The 21,427-nt window shown below is 42.8% G+C and overlaps 1 protein-coding gene across 3 annotated transcripts in view; it reads left to right on the top strand.

The window, feature by feature from the left end:
* Positions 1-565: 565 nt before the first annotated feature.
* HCFC1 (host cell factor C1) overlaps positions 566-21,427 on the top strand; it is a 34,751-nt gene continuing 13,889 nt past the window's right edge. For 2 of the 3 annotated variants that reach the window (XM_075184851.1, XM_075184852.1), the window contains exons 1-23: positions 566-1,591; positions 6,518-6,666; positions 6,978-7,138; positions 7,276-7,484; positions 8,636-8,720; positions 9,031-9,137; positions 9,244-9,423; positions 9,728-10,081; positions 10,199-10,359; positions 10,519-10,716; positions 10,916-11,140; positions 11,247-11,351; positions 11,497-11,716; positions 11,880-12,022; positions 12,113-12,251; positions 13,088-13,305; positions 13,675-15,415; positions 18,356-18,576; positions 18,675-19,110; positions 19,268-19,654; positions 19,772-19,881; positions 19,962-20,096; positions 21,188-21,373. In XM_075184851.1, the coding sequence (XP_075040952.1) occupies positions 1,405-1,591; positions 6,518-6,666; positions 6,978-7,138; positions 7,276-7,484; positions 8,636-8,720; positions 9,031-9,137; positions 9,244-9,423; positions 9,728-10,081; positions 10,199-10,359; positions 10,519-10,716; positions 10,916-11,140; positions 11,247-11,351; positions 11,497-11,716; positions 11,880-12,022; positions 12,113-12,251; positions 13,088-13,305; positions 13,675-15,415; positions 18,356-18,576; positions 18,675-19,110; positions 19,268-19,654; positions 19,772-19,881; positions 19,962-20,096; positions 21,188-21,373 (6,057 nt within the window). In that variant the 5' untranslated portion in view covers positions 566-1,404. Of the gene's footprint in view, positions 1,592-6,517; positions 6,667-6,977; positions 7,139-7,275; positions 7,485-8,635; positions 8,721-9,030; positions 9,138-9,243; positions 9,424-9,727; positions 10,082-10,198; positions 10,360-10,518; positions 10,717-10,897; positions 11,141-11,246; positions 11,352-11,496; positions 11,717-11,879; positions 12,023-12,112; positions 12,252-13,087; positions 13,306-13,674; positions 15,416-18,355; positions 18,577-18,674; positions 19,111-19,267; positions 19,655-19,771; positions 19,882-19,961; positions 20,097-21,187; positions 21,374-21,427 lie in introns of all 3 variants that reach the window. The other variant, XM_075184850.1, reaches the window with a different exon arrangement.

Below are 21,427 nucleotides of genomic sequence, written 5' to 3'. Positions count from 1 at the left end.
TGGAACTACAAGTCCCAGCACATCCTGTCTGGGAGCCCTGTAACGTGATCATATAACATACAGTCCAGTCATATATAGTTAAGTTTTAATAGTCACATAAACATAACACCGCATCTGTGGCATTGTCACCTAATTACTAGAATAATAGGTTTATCATTAGGACTGTGGACTTTTATGCTGTTGTGGAACTACAAGTCCCAGCACTTCCTGTCGGGATATTCTGGGATTTGTAGTTCCACAACTGCTGGAAGCCACCTCTATTCTATAGTAGGGTTGTTGTATAAGGGGTTTTCTTTCTACTTATTTTCCTATTATAATGTATAGTCTTTATTATTACGATGGATGGTGTAGAAGTGTAATATAATCTGCATTGATCAGCACCCATCTTATATGTATTAGACAGTGTGTCCCACATCATACTTATGTGTATTCCCCACACATTAGTAAGATGCTCATATTTCTGTCATGGGTGCCCAGGCCGCACTCGGCCGCACTCAGCCTCTCTGGTTCCCCCCCCCCTAACCGCACCGCTAAATCCCCGCCTCCATCTTATTGTCTCCGGAGGAGGAGGAAGACGGGAGGCGGTCGCTGACAAGATGGCGGCTCCCAGGGAGGCGTGAAAAGAGGCTCCGGTGCCCTGTCTCATGTTTGCACACCGATTATCCCGGTTGCCAACATTTTTTGAATAAGTCTTGTACAGGCAGTCATTTGTTTTTTGTTCCTTTCCCCGATTTTACCTCAGATACCCCGAGTTATATGAGATAAGCGGTGGCCACAGGGGTGGAGTCTGTACTTCTCACCCTCTATATACAGCGGATTGTTGTGTTCTCGGTGCCGGGGGCTAATTTCTCATCTGTCTAACGCTGCTCCCACCAGCCCGGAGGAGGAGGCGGCGGTTTTTTTCGGTGTGTTGTCGCTCCGCTCGTCGCCATCTTTGGTTTTCCTACCAGCTCTTTATTGGTTTGTTTGGACGGCACAAGATGGCGGCTCCCATGGACTCCCTCAGCTTCGCCGCTCCCGGGCGACTTTAAAGAAAAGAATAAGCTCGGGCGGGGGCGGAAACCGGGTGGGCTGCAGAGGGGGGTGTGGATAGCAGCCGGTCCCCCCCCAGAGCGGAGGAGCCCCGAAGAGCAGCGGCGGGCGCGGGAATCAGTTTGTTTTCTCTCCGGCCGCCGTCATAAAATGGCGGCTCCCATGGACTCCACAGCGCCACAGTGAGAACCGGCAACCAGAAGGCCTCAGCCCCGGGTTCCTGGTTTTATCTACCCCATTGTACACGTCGTGCCTCAGCCGTGTCCCCCAGTAACCTGCTAGTTTTATCCGCCTCCCCTGGACCTTGGTTTCTCTCTCTTTTTCTTTGTTTTACACGTATTCGCCGGTGCGAGAACTGTCACCGCCGCCGCCATGGCCGCCCCTCCAACGGTGACTGGAACCGCCGCCCTACAGCCCCGCTGGAAGCGAGTGGTGGGCTGGTCGGGCCCCGTCCCCAGGCCCCGGCACGGACACAGGGCCGTGGCCATCAAAGAGCTGATCGTAGTGTTCGGTGGAGGAAACGAAGGGATCGTGGACGAGCTGCATGTGTACAACACCGGTAAGTGACGTCACATATCGCCATGTTACAGCGCTGGATTCAGCGCTCCACGCAGTGTCTTAGGGGGGAAAGTTGTACCAGCTGTGTTATATGTACAGTACATTGTGTGTGTTTATCTGCAGAACATATGTTAGTCTGAGGGGCTGCTCATTGTAGAGCTGGGCGACCGGGATTACAGCTCAGTGTGAGCAAGTGACAGGACTGGATATAGCAGCCCCCACTGGGCACTGTGCACCGCCCTCCGCCAGAAAAATGGCGGGTTCGCCCAGCAGGAGGATTGGAGACAGGAGGGGGCGGCCCCGGCTCCCTGTCCTACCCAGTGCACACACTCCTGCTGCCTGTCCTATGGATGTTGTTATATGTGATCCTTATTATATACCATCCACACACTCCTGCTGCCTGATGGATGTTATTATGAGATACTTATTATATGCCATACACACACTCCTGCTGCCTGTCCTATGGATGTTATGAGATCCTTATACTCCATCCACACACTCCTGCTGCATCTCCTATAAATATTATCCGATCTACACACTCCTGCTTCCTGTCTTATATATAATCATCATTTATTTATATAGCGCCACTAATTCCGCATCGCTGTACAGAGAACTCGCTCACATCAGTCCCTGCCCCATTGGGGCTTACAGTCTAAATTCCCTAACACACAGACAGATACACAGGCTAGTGTGAATTTTTAGCACTCAACCGACTAGTATGTTTTTGGAGTGTGGGAGGAAACCCACGCAAACACGGGGAGAACATACAAACTCCTCACAGATAAGGCCATGTTAGGAAATTGAACTCATGCCCCCAGTGCTGTAAGGCAGAAGTGCTAACCACGTAGCCACGGTGTGTGGATGTTATATGCCAGTGTTGGCTAACCTGTGACACTCCAGGTGTTGTGAAACTACAAGTCCCAGCATGCTGTGCCAATATATAGCAGCTTATTGCTGGAAGGGTATGATGGGACTTGTAGTTTCACAACACCTGGAGTGTCACAGGTTAGCCAACACTGTTATGTCATCCACACACACACCTGCTGCATCTCCTATAAATATTATGCCATCACACACACTCATGCTATCTGTCCTATAAAGGTTGTTGTTCTATGCCTTGCACATACTGCACAGCGCTTTATCTACACTATCTATTCACACCCATTATTGTCAGTGCATTGTGCTGTGAATAGGGAAAATATGTTTGGTATAAAGTCTTAATTATGATGCAGATATTCAGTTTGCAATCTTTATTTTATTCTTTTCACCCATAATTGAGATTTAATTTCCATTTCCCGAAATGGTTCAGCTCCGTTTTTATGTTCAATATTATACACTGTATTCTTATGCTCTGTTCCGTTCACATATAAATATAGTTTGTTGTATTGTCTTAAAGTCTAATTGTAACTTGTGACTCAAGATTTGCATAGTGACCTCTTTATTGAGCCTATTTAATGATTTTTTTTGCTTGCATATAATCATGGCAAATCCTGATTCCTTTGTTTTTTTGTAGAGGTAAAGTAATAAGTGATTGAGAAAATGTCTCTACATAGTAAGCTGTCAGTTGGCTTTGCCTGTCTAAGGTGTCTTAGTATCTGCATACAATCCCCACCCATATTGCATATAATTAAAGTACTGTGTGATGAATGTTGTTCACATAACCAATCCCCTTCTTGCTGTATGCTGCACATTTTACCAGCTGAGAACCTGGCGCCAATTTCAAGTTTCAAAAAGCTGCATCTGAAGCTCTTCTCCCCTCCCTCCGTAGCAGGGATCTGCTTTCTTTAGCTTTGTCACTTACCACGGTTTAGGGCATGACATATTTTAAATGCATTTACCTGCAAGTTTAAGTTTTCACGTTGTCAGTGTGTGCAGTGTTAGGGCAATGATAGCACAAAAGACACACTGGTTTGTATGCTTTGTATTGGGGAAATAGTTTTGCATTGTTGTGTCTATTGGCCTGTTCTAGAACAGCCAGTAATTTTGTAGGTATTGTCCTATGTAGGCCCTTTACTAGTCTTCCCTTTGACATTATTGTCCTAAGTAGGCAAATATTATTTCAAGACAATGCTGGCAAGGATAGTTACTTTGTACTAATTTTTAGATAGGAAATATAGGGCATGCTTTGTGGTAGGGGTTGATCATCCCATTCAGCACTTTTAGTCAATATGCAGTATGTATTGTTTTTAGTCTATTTATTCATTTTTGCAAAATCTTGCCAATGTTTAAACAGATATATGCTGGAGTATTCATTATATCTGAAAGCATCTTGTTTTAGAGGTTAACGTTTCCAGAAACCCAGGTGGCCAGTTGTATTTGTGCTTTTAAGAAAGGGACCCCATTCCCCTTTCTGTATGAACATATGAAAAGCAACCATTATAGGTTATAAAGGACAACAGTAATTTATTTTTTACATTTTATTTTAAACTTGCTGGTGCCGGAAAAACACTTTTTGCAGCCAACAACGTAGTTACACAAATGCTGATTTTAGAATCCCCTGCTCCTTCTAGTCAGGGTCTGAAATAGAAATGTGCCCCAAAAATCCAGATGTTCCCTTGCATAGGGCGTCTTCGGTGAGTGCTATAGAAGCAGATTGATGCCTTGGGCACACAATTATTCTGTCATTTCTTCATTGTTTTTTTTTGTTTTGTTTTTATTCTTAGAATTTTTATTTTTTTTCTGTTTGTTAGTCTTTTCTCCACTTTCCTGAGGCTCAATTTCTATGGACAAGAACAAAAAAATTAGACACTCTGTTACGAGGAGGGCAGCACCACCAATTTATACAGCACAATAAACTGATGTGGTGTAAAATAAATATTCTGCTGGCTCACACTACTATGTCTTAGTTTGGACAGAGTAACATAAATATCTTGTGTTACACTTTTCAAGCTGCTGACATGGCCAGAGGATACAGCTGTGGGGGCTGGGCATAGACAGGGCTCTGCCAAAGATGGAGTCTCTGCCTTTCCGGTTAATGCTACATAGTGTGTATCTAGGAAACAATCTAACACAGCATAGGGGTTTTATATGCAATGGAAGCTGGTCTATTATGCATGTTTAACATCTTTATAAAAAAAAAAAAAAAAAGTAATACTTTAATTGAATGGGATTCACCTTGTGTGATATATATTACACCCAGTATGTAAGTGAGCTGTCAGACATTTGCCATCATCCATTTGCCTCCTACATTCTTCACACTATTTTGGTTCTGAACAGTATTGTCTGGAGAATCTTCTTGGAAGAAAGTGAGCTTGTATGTATTTTCTGTGCTTACATGGTCCCATAGTATAAAAGCTCTTCTGTCATCTACTATTAGTGACTGGGAGAAATGCAGTACAATAGGTCTGCATGTTATTTGTATTGGTGACTCTTCTACTTGCTTCATGTGCTTGTTTTATAACTTATTGCATTGGTTCTCCAACCTTCCCACAGAAGCTAGGCCTCACCTATATCAAATCTCCGGTACTTGTCAATTATACAGACACCACTTGAAAAACCTCTGCCCACCTGTAATTTTCTTAACTTTTTGACTGCTGCAGAAGGTAGTGTACAAGGAGGGGACGGAGTGACTTTTAAATAATGGGGAAAGGGGGAGATGGTGCACAGCCCCAGGGAGGACAGTGTTTCCCAGGGAGGACAGTGTTTCTCCTCACAGAGAGGAAGACTGAGACGTATGATGTACAAGTACTCTAGAGGGGGAGCAGGGGGCATGAACCCACCTGCCATTCCATTGATAGCTCAATTAAGAAAACTCCCTGCTTGGTCAAGATAACGGAGTTCCTGGAATAACAGGTGGGCGGAGTTCATGTTTTGTTACAGTCTGTATAATAAGTACCATAGTTCCTAGTGCTCAGAGATGTGCCTACAAATGCTATATAGTTTTGTTTTGTTTTTTTCCATCGTCAAATACACTAAACCGCAAATAAATACCACATTCATGTTTCTCTTCAATGAAGGCATGCCCCACTGAGAATTTTTTTATACAGATATAAATCTCAATGCCTCTCAGTTCATAATGTGAAGGTCTATATTATCAATTACACTTTTTTTTTTTTAATGTTATTTACCAAATATTTATGCAAAAAATTATTACAATGCACCATGCTCTTTTTTTTTTTTTTTTCTTTTTTTTGCAAGGTTCTGTGCTTTAAATTGTCGCCTGTATGAATAATACTTGTGTTGGCATAGGATTGAATGGCCCTATGTCAGGCAGCACTTTTTTTGCTTTCATTTCATGTGCTGTATGCTTAATTTAATTTATGGGTCATTTTTTAAAGAACTCCAGCCTGGAGAGTTACAACAGCCACATGCAGTTAGACAATTTGTACCATTTTGCTTTGTTCTTGACGTGAAGTGGCTAAGCTTTATAAAATTCGTAAGTGCTCCACTTGGACAATCTTGACTATAGTCATGTCACTGACTCGATGTACAACAGCGTTCCATGTGCAGCCTAATGTTGCTGGTTGTTCCCTCAGTAGGAGTTCCAGAGAACAAGCTGATTTATATTGCTGCAAGCAGTTACAATCTCAGATTAGACTATATTAATGGATGGTGTAAATTATACTTGTATTAAAATAGTCTATCCACTTATGGAGACAGTCTGTTGCCTGAACTGTCAGTACATCTCTCCTGACTGCATTGAGAGGAGAGCTGACAGTGTCACTGGGCAGGAGTTTCCAAATTTTCAAAGTGTGTGTAGGGAATACATGGGCCATTGCGTTGATATGCATACACTGCACATCCCTTCACTACTTGGATCAATTTGTGCATTCTAGCAGGACCAATATGCAGTATGATGTAGCACTTACCCTTTTGTATCAAACTCCCATTGTCCCATAGATTGTAAACTTTTGAGCAGGACCCTCTCAACCTCTGTCTGTATGTATAGCCCTGTGCACTAATGTCCTGTTTTACTCTCTTCCTCCAGCTACAAACCAGTGGTTCATTCCCGCAGTGAGAGGAGACATTCCTCCAGGCTGTGCCGCCTATGGATTTGTCTGTGATGGGACTCGCTTACTTGTCTTTGGGGGAATGGTGGAATATGGGAAATACAGTAATGACTTGTATGAACTGCAGGTATATAATTTTATTTACATTTCTTTGCCAAGTTCATTAGAAATATAAGTGAGTCTTTACATCCCCCAAGGACCTACTTAATTTTACCATTGCTTGTAGTCTTGAGATCCACTCTTTCATAGTTTTTAAAGCAAATTTCATAATAATTGTACAATGTAATGATAGGTGTTAGTTCTGCTATTCTTGTACTCTTGAAAGTATTTTGGAAGAGAGGATGTTGGATTATATATCAGTATTTCTAAATGTGTCTGGACTATAAGGAAGGGGAGGGACTAGGTTGTGTTTTGACCTCTGTTCTCTTTTGTGTTCAGGCAAGCAGATGGGAATGGAAGCGATTGAAAGCCAAAGCGCCCAAAAATGGTCCTCCTCCTTGTCCACGGCTCGGACACAGTTTTTCATTGGTGGGAAGTAAATGCTACTTGTTTGGTGGGTTGGCAAACGACAGTGAGGACCCAAAGAACAACATTCCCAGGTTTGCAAATCCTGAGCGTCTGTTTTTGCCCATTTTGTATTGCGTTTATTGTACAATGCAAGCAATAAAATATATATTATACACGCCACTGTATGTATAATTTTTTTTTTTTTTTTTTTCTTCTTTCTTCGAAAAAGGTACCTGAATGATCTGTACATATTGGAGTTGCGTCCTGGCTCTGGTGTTGTAGCTTGGGACATCCCCATAACTTATGGTATTCTGCCTCCACCCCGGGAATCTCACACTGCTGTGGTGTACACCGATAAAGACAGCAAAAAGTCTCGCTTGGTAATATATGGTGGTATGAGTGGATGCCGGCTTGGTGACCTGTGGATATTGGATATAGGTAAGTTTACTTTTTTTCCTCAGTATTTGAATAATAGAAACTCTTGTTTTTAAACTTGCTCTGTTAATGTTGATTTTTGCCATTCCGCTCTCGCAAATTGGAATACCATTGTCTAATCTGAGAAACTGAATGCTCTTTCCCTCTATATAACTGAGGCTTCTCCATACCTCTTAATCCTCTTGTTCTATGAGTTCACCTCCTCTATGCCATCTCAACTTTGATGTCCCAATGCTACTACAATCTCCGTAGGCACGAAACAGAGCTTATCCTTCCCAGTGTCACTACCCAACTAAAGTCTCTCAAGTATCCCTGCTACAGTCCATCTTAAATACTGCAGTGAGAATAAGCTTTCTCTTGCTGATCCCCATATGCAGCACCATTCTACAAATACCTACACTGGCTTCTCATAACATCAAGGGGTAAATTTATCAAGCCGCGGGTTTTAAAAAGTAGAGATGTTGGCTATTTGAACCAATAAGTCTGTCATTTATTTAGTACATTCTACAAAATGACAGCTAGACTGTGGTTGCTATAGGCAACATCTCCACTTTCAAACCTGCAGCTTAATAAATTTAACCCTCAGAATTCAATTTAAGCTACTCACCAGCACATCCCCGTCATACATCAGATGTCATCACACGATGTACTCCATCTTTACACATTAGATCTGTATCTGACATCCGCCTCCCCTTCTATCTGATATCCATCTCTCTCTCCCTCCCGCCTTCAAAAATTCACCCGTTCTGCTCCCCTCTATGGAACTCCCTACCCCCCTTCCCCCTGACAAGAGACTTTTAAAACACACCTCCTCACTATAGTCCATTGATTTGGAACTTGATGATCTTCAAGGGCTTTCCAACCTCCACATTACCATTATTTTGAAAGAGGGGGACAAAAAAAAAAAGAGCCCCAAGACAACTACAATCTCCCCACCATTACTGATTCTAAAACTTCACCACATGCTACTCAGACCCCACTGGTCACAAAATACCCTCAGATCCCACAAAATCTGCCACATGCTTCTCGGATCTCCACACATGCCCCTCAGACTTTTTATTTTTACACTAACTGTCTGCTACTAGCAGGGATGATGATCTTGTACGTTTTCGGTCTAAACTATGCTCTCTGCTTATTTTATTTATTTTTTTTAGACACGCTGACATGGAGTAAACCCAATCTGAATGGTGTTGCTCCTCTTCCTAGAAGTCTTCATTCTGCTACGACTATAAGCAACAAGTAAGCCTTCGTTGTCTTCTTACCTTCCATTCTTTATTTTTTTGTAAAAATTTAAAGACCTTTTTGTTTTCAAAAACAATTTGCCAACAAACGTTAGTTACCAGTGGCCATAATAGTAGACGTCATACACGGTAGTCAAACTGATGTCACTAAGCAGTCTCAGGCCGAATATACAAGAAAATAAGCAGTAGTGCTTGCAGATAACAGGCCACGATGAAAGCTAAATACACACATTCTCCTACATTCCTTTTGATTACTCGCTCCAATATTATGAAAACGATAGATTTCATTTTTTTTTCTTCTCCTTCAGAATGTATGTTTTTGGAGGCTGGGTGCCTTTGGTCATGGACGACGTCAAAGTTGCCACCCATGAGAAGGAATGGAAATGTACAAACACCCTTGCTTGTCTCAATCTTGGTAAGTAATTTTATTTGTGGTTGCTTAAGGCACTGGCTAGTTTTAGAAGATTGTCCCCATTTATTCTAGGTGGGTTTTGTTAACCAGTGTCTATTTACAATTGTAGACTCCATGATATGGGAACATATTGTCATGGATACTATGGAGGATAACATTCCACGGGCCCGTGCTGGCCACTGTGCTGTAGCAATCAATACCCGTTTGTATATATGGAGCGGTCGAGATGGCTACCGTAAAGCCTGGAATAACCAAGTGTGTTGTAAGGACCTGTGGTATCTTGAAACAGGTGAGTAACCGGTTCCGGCATGCTTAAGTAACTATGAATCTATGCGGTTCTAAATTACTTCATGAAACCTTTGTTCCTTGATTTGAACTGTTCCGTCATCTACCTGCAGGATTTGGTTTTTCTAAGTTAGTGTGTAATCCACTTTAAGCAATTACTGTAACCAACTCTTCTGTGCAAATGCCTTTGTTGCTAAAAAAAATGATTGGTTCTCCTGTATTATCGTAGATGATTATAATCCCCATTCTTTAGGATGCAAATGTTCAGGTGTCTGGGGCTTAGTGACTCACTCTTCTGTCTTTCACAGAGAAGCCCCCTGCTCCTGCTCGTGTTCAGTTAGTCAGAGCCAATACAAACTCGCTGGAGGTGAGTTGGGGAGCAGTATCCACTGCAGACAGTTACTTGTTGCAACTTCAGAAATACGACATCCCAGCTGCTGCCGCAGCCATGTCGCCGGCCAATCCTGTTCCGTCTGTGCCAGTAAATCCGCCCAAGAGCCCAGCTCCTGCAGCAGCTGCTCCAACTGTACAACCTGTCGCTCACGCCGGCATCACCCTGATCCCACAGGCTGCTTCTATGCCTCCTACGACAGCCACTATTCAGGTCTTGCCTACAATCCCTGGGAGCCCAATTGCTGTTTCTGCTGCTCCACGTCCTCAAGGCAAGTTCTTGGCTAAATACCTGCTACACTGTGTCTTCCACCAACCCCCTCTTCTATGTCTGTGTCTATCTAAAATATAATTATAAACATCTTTATAAATGTACCAATTTGTTTTAGCTGTCCCAGCTGTCCTGAAGGTTGGGGCACCGCAGTCCACAGTCGGTACACCACTTCTTACTGTTCGGCCAGCTACGCAAGTTGGGAAATCGCCAGTAACTCTCACCTCTCTTCCCCCTGGTGTGAGAATGGTGATGCCTGCCCAAAGCACTCAAGGGGCTGTAAGTATTATCTGAATGACATGCCTTTATCCGTGTGTGTGTGTGTGGTTTGTTGAACAAAACTATTTAAGAATAGTGTGTGTTGATGATAGTAAGTTAATAACACGGCAGTCTTCATAACTAAGAAGATGTACTTACGATCTTGATATGTGACCACAGGCTATTGGAGGCAGTCAACCAATGAGCGGCATGGCCGCTCTTGCTGCAGCAGCAGCTGCTACACAGAAGATACCTCCTTCCTCTGCACCCACCATGCTGACCATGCCTGCTGGAACCACCATGGTGAAATCTGTTGCAATGTCCTCTGGCGCAACCACACTCCCTACTTCTGTGAAAATGGCATCCTCTCCAATCATGGTAAGAAAGGGGCTTATGTTGGGTATTGTTGATATGTTTACAGAAGAGTGGTTTGAAGTTTTGTGGTTTTGTTTGCTCTTTCTGTTCAGTGTTCAGGTTTATGTATACATGACATTTGTCAGCAGATATTGTATTTTTGAAACTGTCAATTTATTGAATGGAAGTAATAATCGTTTTATAGTTCCCCTTTTCATCACAGGTCAGTAACCCAGCCACGCGCATGTTGAAGACCGCGGCAGCACAAGTGGGCACTTCCGTTTCTTCTGCTGCCAACACACAGACTCGACCCATCATAACTGTGCATAAATCGGGAACGGTCACAGTCGCCCAGCAAGCCCAAGTTGTAACTACCGTAGTAGGAGGAGTCACAAAGACCATCACTCTGGTGAAGAGTCCGATTTCTGTGCCCGGTGGCAGCACTTTGGTAAGTTGTTCCTCTATTATGGGTGTTGGTTGGAGAAGATACTAACATGTAGTGGGCATTGACTCCCTTTGCTTGTCAACCCTTAAGTGCTGCTTTTCTTTCGTAGATTTCAAATCTTGGTAAAATGATGTCTGTAGTCCAAACCAAACCGGTCCAAACGTCTGCAATAACAGGACAGGCGTCTTCTGGGCCCTTAACACAGATCATTCAGGTATTGCTGAAGGGAGGGTTCTAAATAGTGGTAACCTTTTATGCTTGTGATTGCCATCCAGTAACTTGTTTAGCACAATGTTGCTTGTTTTCAGTTTAAAATTCTTTTAATTTTGTTTTTTTTCCCACTCCTTATCTATGTCTAGACCAAGGGACCTCTTCCTGCAGGAACAATATTGAAGTTGGTGACCTCAGCAGATGGCAAACCCACAACTATAATCACCACCACGCAGGCTGGAGGAACAGGCACCAAGCCTACCATTTTGGGCATCAGCAGTGTCTCGCCAAACACCACAAAGCCGGGAACCACGACAATCATAAAAACTATACCGATGTCTGCAATTATCACACAGGCAGGAGCAACAGGTGTGTGTGTGTGTGATCCAAGGGGTCTGTTATGTTATGTTCAGTTTTAGCAGAGATTTTAATATAACCTGATCTCCCGTCCTCCTCTAATTAAGATGCTGGCATCAGAAATGTATAATTTTGTTTTAATTACATCTTGATTTGGGTCTGATTTTTATTATAGGTGTTACAAGCAGCGCTGGGATGAAGTCGCCAATTACTATCCTCACAACCAAAATGGTAACATCAGGCACTGGGACACCAGCAAAAATAATAACCGCTGTTCCTAAACTTACAACAAGCCATGGACAACAGGGGTTAACACAGGTCTGTGTACAAAAGGAGACAATTACTGTATCTAAAATTGCATTTTGGCTTCTTTCTGTCAGGTCTAAATAGTGTTTCTGTATTTGACAGGTGGTTTTGAAGGGAGCTCCTGGCCAGCCTGGCACTATCCTCCGAACTGTGCCCATGAGTGGCATGAGACTTGTCACTCCTGTGACTGTATCTGCAGTCAAACCGACTGTGACTACTCTGGTGGTTAAGGGGACAACAGGTAGGTGGTGGTGTGTTATGTAGCCATAAACATTTGAGTATCAGAGTTTTTAGTTTATTTATTTTCCATCATAGACCAAAGATTATGCTCAAGTTCTTACTAACGAAGTTATTTAGACTTGGGTTACCTAAGTGTGGACATCCTCTGCCCCCCCCCCCCCCCCTTCCCCCTCCCCATTTCTCCTGTTGCATTTGTAAGTTCTCTATTATTTAGACCTAGGGACCACTCTTCCACATGTGACACATGTTTCCATGGCCAAGTAGTGAAAAAGTTGCATTGCTATTAGGACAAAACTGAAAGCAATTTAGGGAAGAAAACAAAATCTTGTTTAAAGGAGTCCTCAAAGCAACAGGTTTCAGTAAGTCACCTGATCAAACCAAAAGTACAACATCTTAAGGGATGAAACTGCCCTCAATGTTCCCCCACGCGCACATGTACGCCTGAGCCTCAGAAAGGGATTTAACAAGAAGTACAAAAATCCCCCTTCATTCCTTACCTAGCTCTGTTTGACTTCTAGCATGATGGAGAACATGGAATGCTGAGCTTGTTTACCTTTTGGCTTTATCCAACTTCTGATGCTTTGTTTCAATGGGAATGAGCAGTAAAGAATCGTTTATTTTTATATAACTTTTTTTTTTTTTTTTTCTCCCCAAAATGGTCTGGGCACTGGTAGGAGTAGATTCGTAGGGTTTCACATTTAACAGATAATGTATTGTGACATTTGTATCGCTCTAATATTGATGCTTTGTTTAGTTACAATTAGTTTTGTGTTTGTTTTTTGTTTTTGTGTTTTTTTTTGTTTTATTTTACATTTTATTTTGACTTCTTGTAATCAGGGATGACCACTCTTGGCACAGTCACTGGAACCGTTTCATCAAGTCTGGCAGGAGGTGGGGTACACAACACTGCTTCACTTGCAACTCCAATAAATACCTTGGGAACCATTGCCACGCTATCAAGTCAGGTGATCAATCCTGGAGCCATCACCATGTCGGCAGCTCAGACCTCTCTCACTGCAGCCTCTGGGCTGAGCACACCGACAATCACTATGCAGGTGACAAGGCTGCTTCACATCTTTTCCTTAAGGTCTTCTGTAATTAAAACAGGACTATTAAGTAATATTGAAAAACATAATTTTTTTTTATTCTTTAATTGGCTTTGTTTTTCTCTTAGACTGACATGTGAAAAGCTAAACACTGATTTTGTTGAACAGCAAAGTTTTGGTTCATTTTAATATAAATGATGCTTTACACAGCATTATTGGAACCATAGTCTTATTCGATAGAAGCAGCTGTACCTTGTTGTGACACTTTAATGAGGGGAAAAAGCCAGAAAACCCTATGCATTATATTGTTGTATGTAACTTTGTTTACCTGTGGACTTTATAGTGTACGTGATCTTCTTCTTTTTGTTTTTTCTTCAGCCAATGTCTCAGCCAACCCAAGTGACTTTAATCACCACTCCTAGCGGTGTGGAAGCCCAGCCTGTCCATGACCTTCCTGTCTCTATTTTGGCTTCGCCAACTACGGATCAGCCCACAACAACAGTAACTATAGCTGACTCAGGCCAAGGAGACCACCAACCACCTGGCACAGTCACCCTTGTATGTTCCAATCCCCCCTGCGAGACCCACGAAACAGGAACCACAAATACTGCCACCACCACCCTTGTGAATCTCAGCAGCATTGTTCAGCAACCTGGTGGCACACTGCAGTTTGTATGTGAAGGCCAGGAACCTGGGACATATGTAACAATGGGCCAGGCGAATGGAAGCGTTGTTAGAGTGTGTTCCAATCCCCCGTGTGAAACGCATGAAACGGGAACAACACAAACTCCAACCACCGCCATGGCAAGCATCAGCAGTGCTCAGCTGGGAACTATAGTAAGAGTGTGTTCAAATCCTCCCTGTGAGACCCACGATACTGGAACTACTCAGACCTCAACTACAGCAATGTCAAATATTGGCAATGGGCAGACAGAAATGGTGGTCAGAGTGTGTTCTAATCCACCTTGTGAGACTCATGAGACTGGCACAACGCCGACTCCAACTACCGCCAGGCCAAATATTGGCAATGAAAATTTGCAAAGACCACCAAATAATCCACCTTGCGAGACTTTACAGACCACATCTACCCGCACAGTTATGACTGTGCCTACTAACATTATGAGCGAACAGTCGGAAGATTTACAGCAAATTTGCTCTAACCCACCTTGTGAAACGCATGAGACCAATACAACAAACACGGCTACTATGGCTACATCTAATCTGGCAACAGAGCAGCCGGGTAATGCTGTCCAGTTGTGCACTAATCCACCGTCTGAAACTCATGAAACTGGCACCACTCACACACCAACCACCGCAAGGTCTAATATAGGCACAGGACTGTCAGAGAACATACAGAGAACACCAAACAACCCACCGTGCGAAACGCATCAAACCATTTCTACGAAAACCACCATGTCTGTGAATGCAGAATATAGTTCTGGCTCGTCTAGTCTTCTAGAGGTGGAACATGGTACTGCGTCTAGCAAAGAAGCTGACAAATCCATCGGTGCACAAGCCCAGCCAGTATCCTCTAATCATTCATCCGAGACTATGATGACTGGCACTACTCAGACTGCAACCACAGCAAAGTCCAACATCAACTCTGGGACATCAGAAAATAACCAGCGGTCTGCTGGTGATTCGTGCGAGACCCATCAGGCAAGTTCTACTCGCACCACCATGACGGTGTCAGCAGATTCAGCTGCACAAGTCAACCAGATTGTAAGCCCAGTTTGCTCTAACCCACCTTGTGAGACTCATGAGACTGGTACAACCAACACCTCAACTACAGCAAGGTCCAATATTGCCGTAGAACAAGGTCAAAATACACAGCAATCTTCTAGCGGAACTCACCAGACAACCTGTACGGGAACCACCGTAATGCCTACAGAATCTAGCCCAAACACTTTAGAACAACGTGTGTGTTCTAATCCACCTTGCGAAACCCATGAAACACACACCACCAATACTGCAACCACATCTACGTCTAATATGGGACCCAACGCGCCTCCAGCTGTTCCCACACAGCAGGTTTGCTCAAACCCACCTTGTGAGACGCATGAAACCGGAACTACCCATACAGCTACAACTGTTACAGCCACCATGGGCTCTAATCAAGGTGAGGTTCCTGGATGGTTTTATAGTATAGTAATCTCTTTAAATGTACCACACTCGGCCCATAATTTGACTAAATGTCTTATATAATGCATAAAGTGGTGTAGTCTTAGAATCCTAGTTACCACCAGATACATTCTTTTAATTGTATTTGCCCTCTTTGTAATGCCAGTTTTTTTGACCTGTTTTAAATTGGCGGTATATACAGGGTGCACTGTATGTTTTATGATAGGATAAGGTAATACAAAGTTATTGAATGGGTTTATTTTAAAGAAGCATTTGGATCTGACCATTCAGGTCTATGACATTGAAGTTTGTAAAGGAAGTCTCCAGAAGTCCACTCTAAACATGCGGCGTGTTTAACATGGGCCGGGCTCACTGTAAGTAGTCCCTGGAGTTTTTTAAGGTTTTGATGCAAGTTGGTGATTTACAGTTTGCAATGTGTCATGTAATTACCATGTCAACCAGTTACTTGCAGACAGGTGACACATGATGTAGCTGGGCTTTCGTTTTTTTTTTATTTTTATCTTTAAATTTCCCACCACTATATTTTGAACTTCACGCTCCAATGGTCACTGGAAGCTGACAACTGTGTCAGGCTTTCTGCGATCCGTAATTGGCTGACGGCTTACAAGGTAGTTGTGTTGAACATTGAGGACTCCTTGAGCCCTGGTGAGGACTGTAAGAGACTAATAGGGTGGATTGTTTAGTCGGTCAAGGAGTCGGCTGAGCCGGACTATAGACTTGTCTCGGCTTCCTCTTGGGTCTGTAAGGCTGTAGAATAGTGGTCAGAGCAACTTCAGGAAGGTTTGCAGTCAGGAGGCCTAGGTCTAAATTAGTGACTCTCATTGAGCACATCAGAGAGGCGTCCGAATATTGGGGGATGTAGGCTTCAGTGTTTGTTTGCCAAACAGTCTGGCCCAGGACTTGGGAGGCGACACAGTCCTCTGTTTTGTCTGTGTGACCGGTTTTTAGCCCACCCAGTGGCAGCTATGGTTGGAGCCGTCTGTTTCTCTATTGGTATCGGTGGTTTAATTCTACTTCAGATTCCTGAGTGGACGGCATCAGGGATCTGGGCTATATCTTTGATCTCAGAACTTCACCCAGCATAATTCCCCATTGTAATAGGATTTCTTCACTTACTTTAATGCCCTGACAACATCCAGTATGTGTCAGAAAAGACAGACCGATCTTCTGGTCCTCTACGATCCTTGTTAAAGAGATTGGTCGGGGTATTTTGTTATGTTAAATCCTTTTCTGCGAAAACACACCATGTTTGTGCTCTTGTTCTGTTAAAAGTTTAACAAAGTTTAAATGTTTTTCTGGAGGTTCTTTCCGGCTGTTTCCTGTGGGGTTGTTTGGAAAGATCCGTTCTCTACATGATGTAGAAGAGGGAAGAGCTTAAATGGCTTGGAGATTTTTTCTTTAAGATCCAATGTCCTCAGGTAGACTATATCTTTATGGTTTGTCTCCCCAAAAAAAAGTCAGATTTTTTTATTATAGCAAATCATTTTTAATACACGGATTCAAATGGAGTTTGAAATGGAATACATTTTTATACTTCAGTCATATGTTCTGATTTTAATTTTTATATTTAAGGAGGTTCGTAAACATTTTGAGAATCTGTGGTGCCAGCTGCCAAAAAGTTTATGAATCACTGCTATTGAACATTCATGGCATAAAACTCCACCCCCTCCACTCACATGACCACCAAGGAGCTTCCAGATTGGCTCTGGGCGACACACATAAAAATGGATCCATGTGCCAGATTTATATGGTTGCAGTGACAGCCATATAAATCTGTCATGAATCGATAGATTTTTCTGCAAATGCAACGCTTGAATTATCAGAGAACCTCCTGGGAGAATAAATGTCAGCTTCATGTTAGAGGGTCAAAAATTACTGTGTATTGTACCTTTTAGTATACTGCAAAGTTCTACACAAGTTTTGTGTCTTAGTCCAGTGTTGGCCTAGTAATGTTGACTCCATCTTCAGGACTTTATATTTTTTTATTTTAGCATTGGGTTTCTTGTGAAAGCATTTAGGTGAATTCAGTGAGCTTTGTAGACTCCGAATTATTGATCGTTATTCAGCACAATCCACTAATTTATATAAGGTGAATACCTATCCTCGGCACTGAAAGTGACTCCTTTAGAATCTCTTGTTGACTAGATTAAAGGCTGTAAATCTCAGACTGTAGCTTGTATACTTGTCAAATATCATTTATAAAATGCACTTATTAATGAAATGTTTGAATTAATCCCTGGTACTTTATACATTTTTTCTAAGTCTGACAATTCTGCCATTTTAATTTGATAAAAAATTATCTTAAGTTGATACTGACATTTGGATGTTTTGTCAATCTCCCCATTGGGGGGCAGCACTGTACCTAAAACTCTGACTTCTTAATCTATAACAACGTCTCGCACACCTGTTCCAGAACTTGGCTTTGTTCTTGCAGGAAGGGTAGGCGCGTGGTACTGAGGTTTTGCCAACAAGTGATTAGTCCAATTTGTTTAGTTCTTTCCAGTTATTATATACTGATTTAATGTTTTATATATCTGTTTTAGGAAGTAAGATTATCTGTTCCAGTTAACTTGTGCACAGCTGAGTTTAACCATAGAGTGTATGAATAAGTGTTTGGGACCTGTGTTGGCGTTTTGTGCAGCTAAATAGGCTTCAGATTAAATTCATGTTGTGCAGCAAATGAAAGCTGCTTCTATAATGTTAGGAGAAGGTCATATTTGCCGTCCAAACTATAAAGCACTTCTTTCGAAAGTGTTGTTAAATAAACTTGTGTGATTGCAATTCCTGATAGGAACAAATGCCTAAAAGAGCATTTTGTGTTAGAATAAATATATATTTCTGATCTATCTCTATTGTATACTAGTCTGTGTGTGACAGCACAGTAGTAATCCCTAATTGCTTTATGATCCCTTTGTAGACCAACCACCAGCTGCGAATGGGCAAGGAGAGCAGGAAACTGCCCCCGCTGAGGAACCTGCCTCCAGTAGCAGCACCAGTGCCGTGGCTGCCTCCTCCCCAGTGACCATTGTAGCGGTCACAGCCTCCTCTTCTCCAGCACATTCAACTGTTCAGCCCATTGTTTCCAGAGCAGTGACAACTGTGACACAATCCACACCTGTTCCTGGCCCTTCTGTACCGGTAAGCATATAGTAACGTCTACCTACTGTAATACAGGCACCAGCACTTTTCTCTTTATTTCAACAATTTGTATTATTTCATGGTCTTTGTCCTTCCAGAATATTGCATCTCTGACAGATCCCTCTTCTGAAGATGCTGTGCAAGGTTCAAACGCGGTCTCTTGCAATGAACAACCGCAAGCTCAGCTTTCCGCTGACCTCCTCCAGCCTCCTGAGGATGCCCAGGGAGAACCAGAGGCACAGGCTATGGACACTGCAGTGCCTGAGCACAGTGAAGCAGAGCTACAAGCTGCAATGGAAGCTGAACGTGCTCAGGAGGCTGCAGCTGCTGAGCAACAGGGCGTTGAACAGCTCTCCCTTCCTCAGGAGCTAATGGCAGAGGGCCAGACAACCACGCTCATGGTCACTGGGTTAACGCCAGAGGAGCTAGCGGTAACTGCAGCGGCTGAAGCTGCTGCCCAGGCTGCTGCTACTGAAGAGGCTCAGGCCTTGGCCATTCAGGCAGTACTGCAGGCCGCACAGCAGGCGGTGATGGGTAAGTTCCCAAAGGGTGTACGAACAAGGGATGGGTTTGAAACCAAAATGCTACTTTATAATGCTTCAATAGTAAATTAATTTTAAGTATAGCATAAGTAAGGTGTGATGCTATCTCCTGCAACTAGTTTTTGTGTTTTGTCCTATGGGTTTCCAAGCAGCGTCTGCAGAGTCGATGGACACTTCTGACGTGGCTCATGCTGAGCTGCGTCATCTAACGTCTGAAGGACCCACCACCACAATTCCAATAGTACTGACCCAGCAGGAGCTGGCGGCTCTGGTTCATCAGCAGCAACAATTACAAGAAGCTCAGCACCAGCAGCAGTTACATCAGCTTCAACAGCAGCAATTACAACAGCAGCAGCAGTTGCACCAACAGCAGTTACAGCAACTACAGCAGTTGCAACAGTTGCACCAATTGCCTACGGAGGCCTTGGCACCAGCGGACAGCCTCAACGATCCTGCTAGTGAGAGTAATGGGCTCAATGAGCTAACGAACGCAGTGACCAGTGCAGTAGCACTTATACCCTCTACAGCCACAGACAGTAAGTGTCAACACTATATGCATTTAGGTAATGCAGAAAGCTTCCCTTTTTGGGGTGTGTATGTAAATTTCCGCAGTTTGTACTCTACAAATAGTGATCCCTTGTTTTCTTTGACAGGTTTGGCTCCAGCGAACGCCTTCACAGCACCTCAGCCTGTGGTGATTGCCAGTCCTGCAAAATTGCAGGCCGCCGCAGCTCTTGCCGAAGTAGCAAATGGCATTGAATCAGTAAGTTTATACAAACGTGCATAATAAGCTCTATAGGCGTCTGCTTTGTGATCCTGGTATTCATCCTACTTTCATTTCAGAAACAGGATTTACCCCCACAGCAGCCTAAAGCTCAATTAAAAAAAGAGAACCAATGGTTTGATGTTGGCGTGATAAAAACCACAAATATGATGGTGACACATTACTACTTGCCTGCTGACGAATCTAGCACTGATGTGAGTACCATTAAGAGGTGTGGAGTTCAGAGTGATGAAATACATTTATTTTGCTGGACTGTTCATAAACACGGGGAGGACATATGCAGCCTGAGTTCTTGGGTTTCTCAAAATGAAGTTATTTGAATGCTCAAATGTAAAATATAATTGCTTTATACCTACTTGTTTGAAGGCTGATGCATATATAGTCCATGTCTACTTATAAGGCAGAAGATAATACTTACTAAGACATACATACATACATACATACATACATACATACATACATAGTAACAAGAATTTCTGGTGCTTTATAAATAAATGTTGATGAGGTTGAAAAAAGTCCAAGTTCAACCTATTTTGGATCTCCTGCGATCCCTCACTCTAGTCAAATTGATCCAGGGTAAGCAACAGTCAGTCTGTTTCAATTGTGAAAATCCCCACAGACCCAATATTGCAGTCCTATTTTTACCCTATATCTATAGTACTATCCTTCATTTTAATTAACGGTCGTATCCCTGGATACACTTTTCCGCAAAAAATTTGTCTAACCCTTTCTTAAACATATCTATTCAATCTGCCATCACAACCTTCCCTGGCAGTGAATTCCATATCTTTACTGCCCTTACTGTAAAGAACCCCTTCCTTTGCTGGTTGTGAAATTTCCTCTCCTCTAACCTTAGAGGGTGGCCGCGTGTCCTGTGTATACTCCATCCAAACACCTGGTGTTCCTTTTAACGTGTCCCTTGGAAGTGATGCTATACCTACCTTTTTAAAAATATTGTGGGGAATGGGTTTAAAGGACCAATAAATGTAAATTACAAGATAACATGAAAGTTGCTAATAAGATCCACAATTAAATGCAGATATTCAATTAAATCAAATGGTAGCAGTTTTGATATATTTAAAGTATTGTGGAGAAGCCTTTTTCATAAACATTTCAGATTTCCTGTTCGATTACATTGAAACACCAAATAGTCCATTGCCACTAATGGCTCTATGATTTACACTGATAAGAAATTTCCCGAATGTATTGCTCGGGCACTTGTGTACTTTTTTTAATTTGAGGATTTGTTGTTTCTACAGTATAATGATGCTTCTGTATTCTGCAGGATGACTCTGGTGTCCTCCCAGATTATAGCCAGTTAAAGAAACAAGAACTGCAGCCTGGCACTGCCTATAAATTCCGTGTTGCCGGAATAAATGCGTGTGGACGTGGACCCTTCAGTGAGATTTCTGCCTTTAAGACCTGTCTACCTGGTTTCCCAGGTGCTCCGTGTGCCATAAAGATCAGCAAGGTACCAAAAGTTGGATGATGAGAAGAATTCCCATCTGCTGGCTTAAAGGCCATT

Source organism: Mixophyes fleayi, chromosome 9 (assembly GCF_038048845.1).
Source record: "Mixophyes fleayi isolate aMixFle1 chromosome 9, aMixFle1.hap1, whole genome shotgun sequence".
Taxonomy (NCBI): domain Eukaryota; kingdom Metazoa; phylum Chordata; class Amphibia; order Anura; family Limnodynastidae; genus Mixophyes; species Mixophyes fleayi.
The sequence above is the reverse complement of the archived record's forward strand: the minus strand, read 5'-3'. Positions and strand labels throughout refer to the sequence as shown.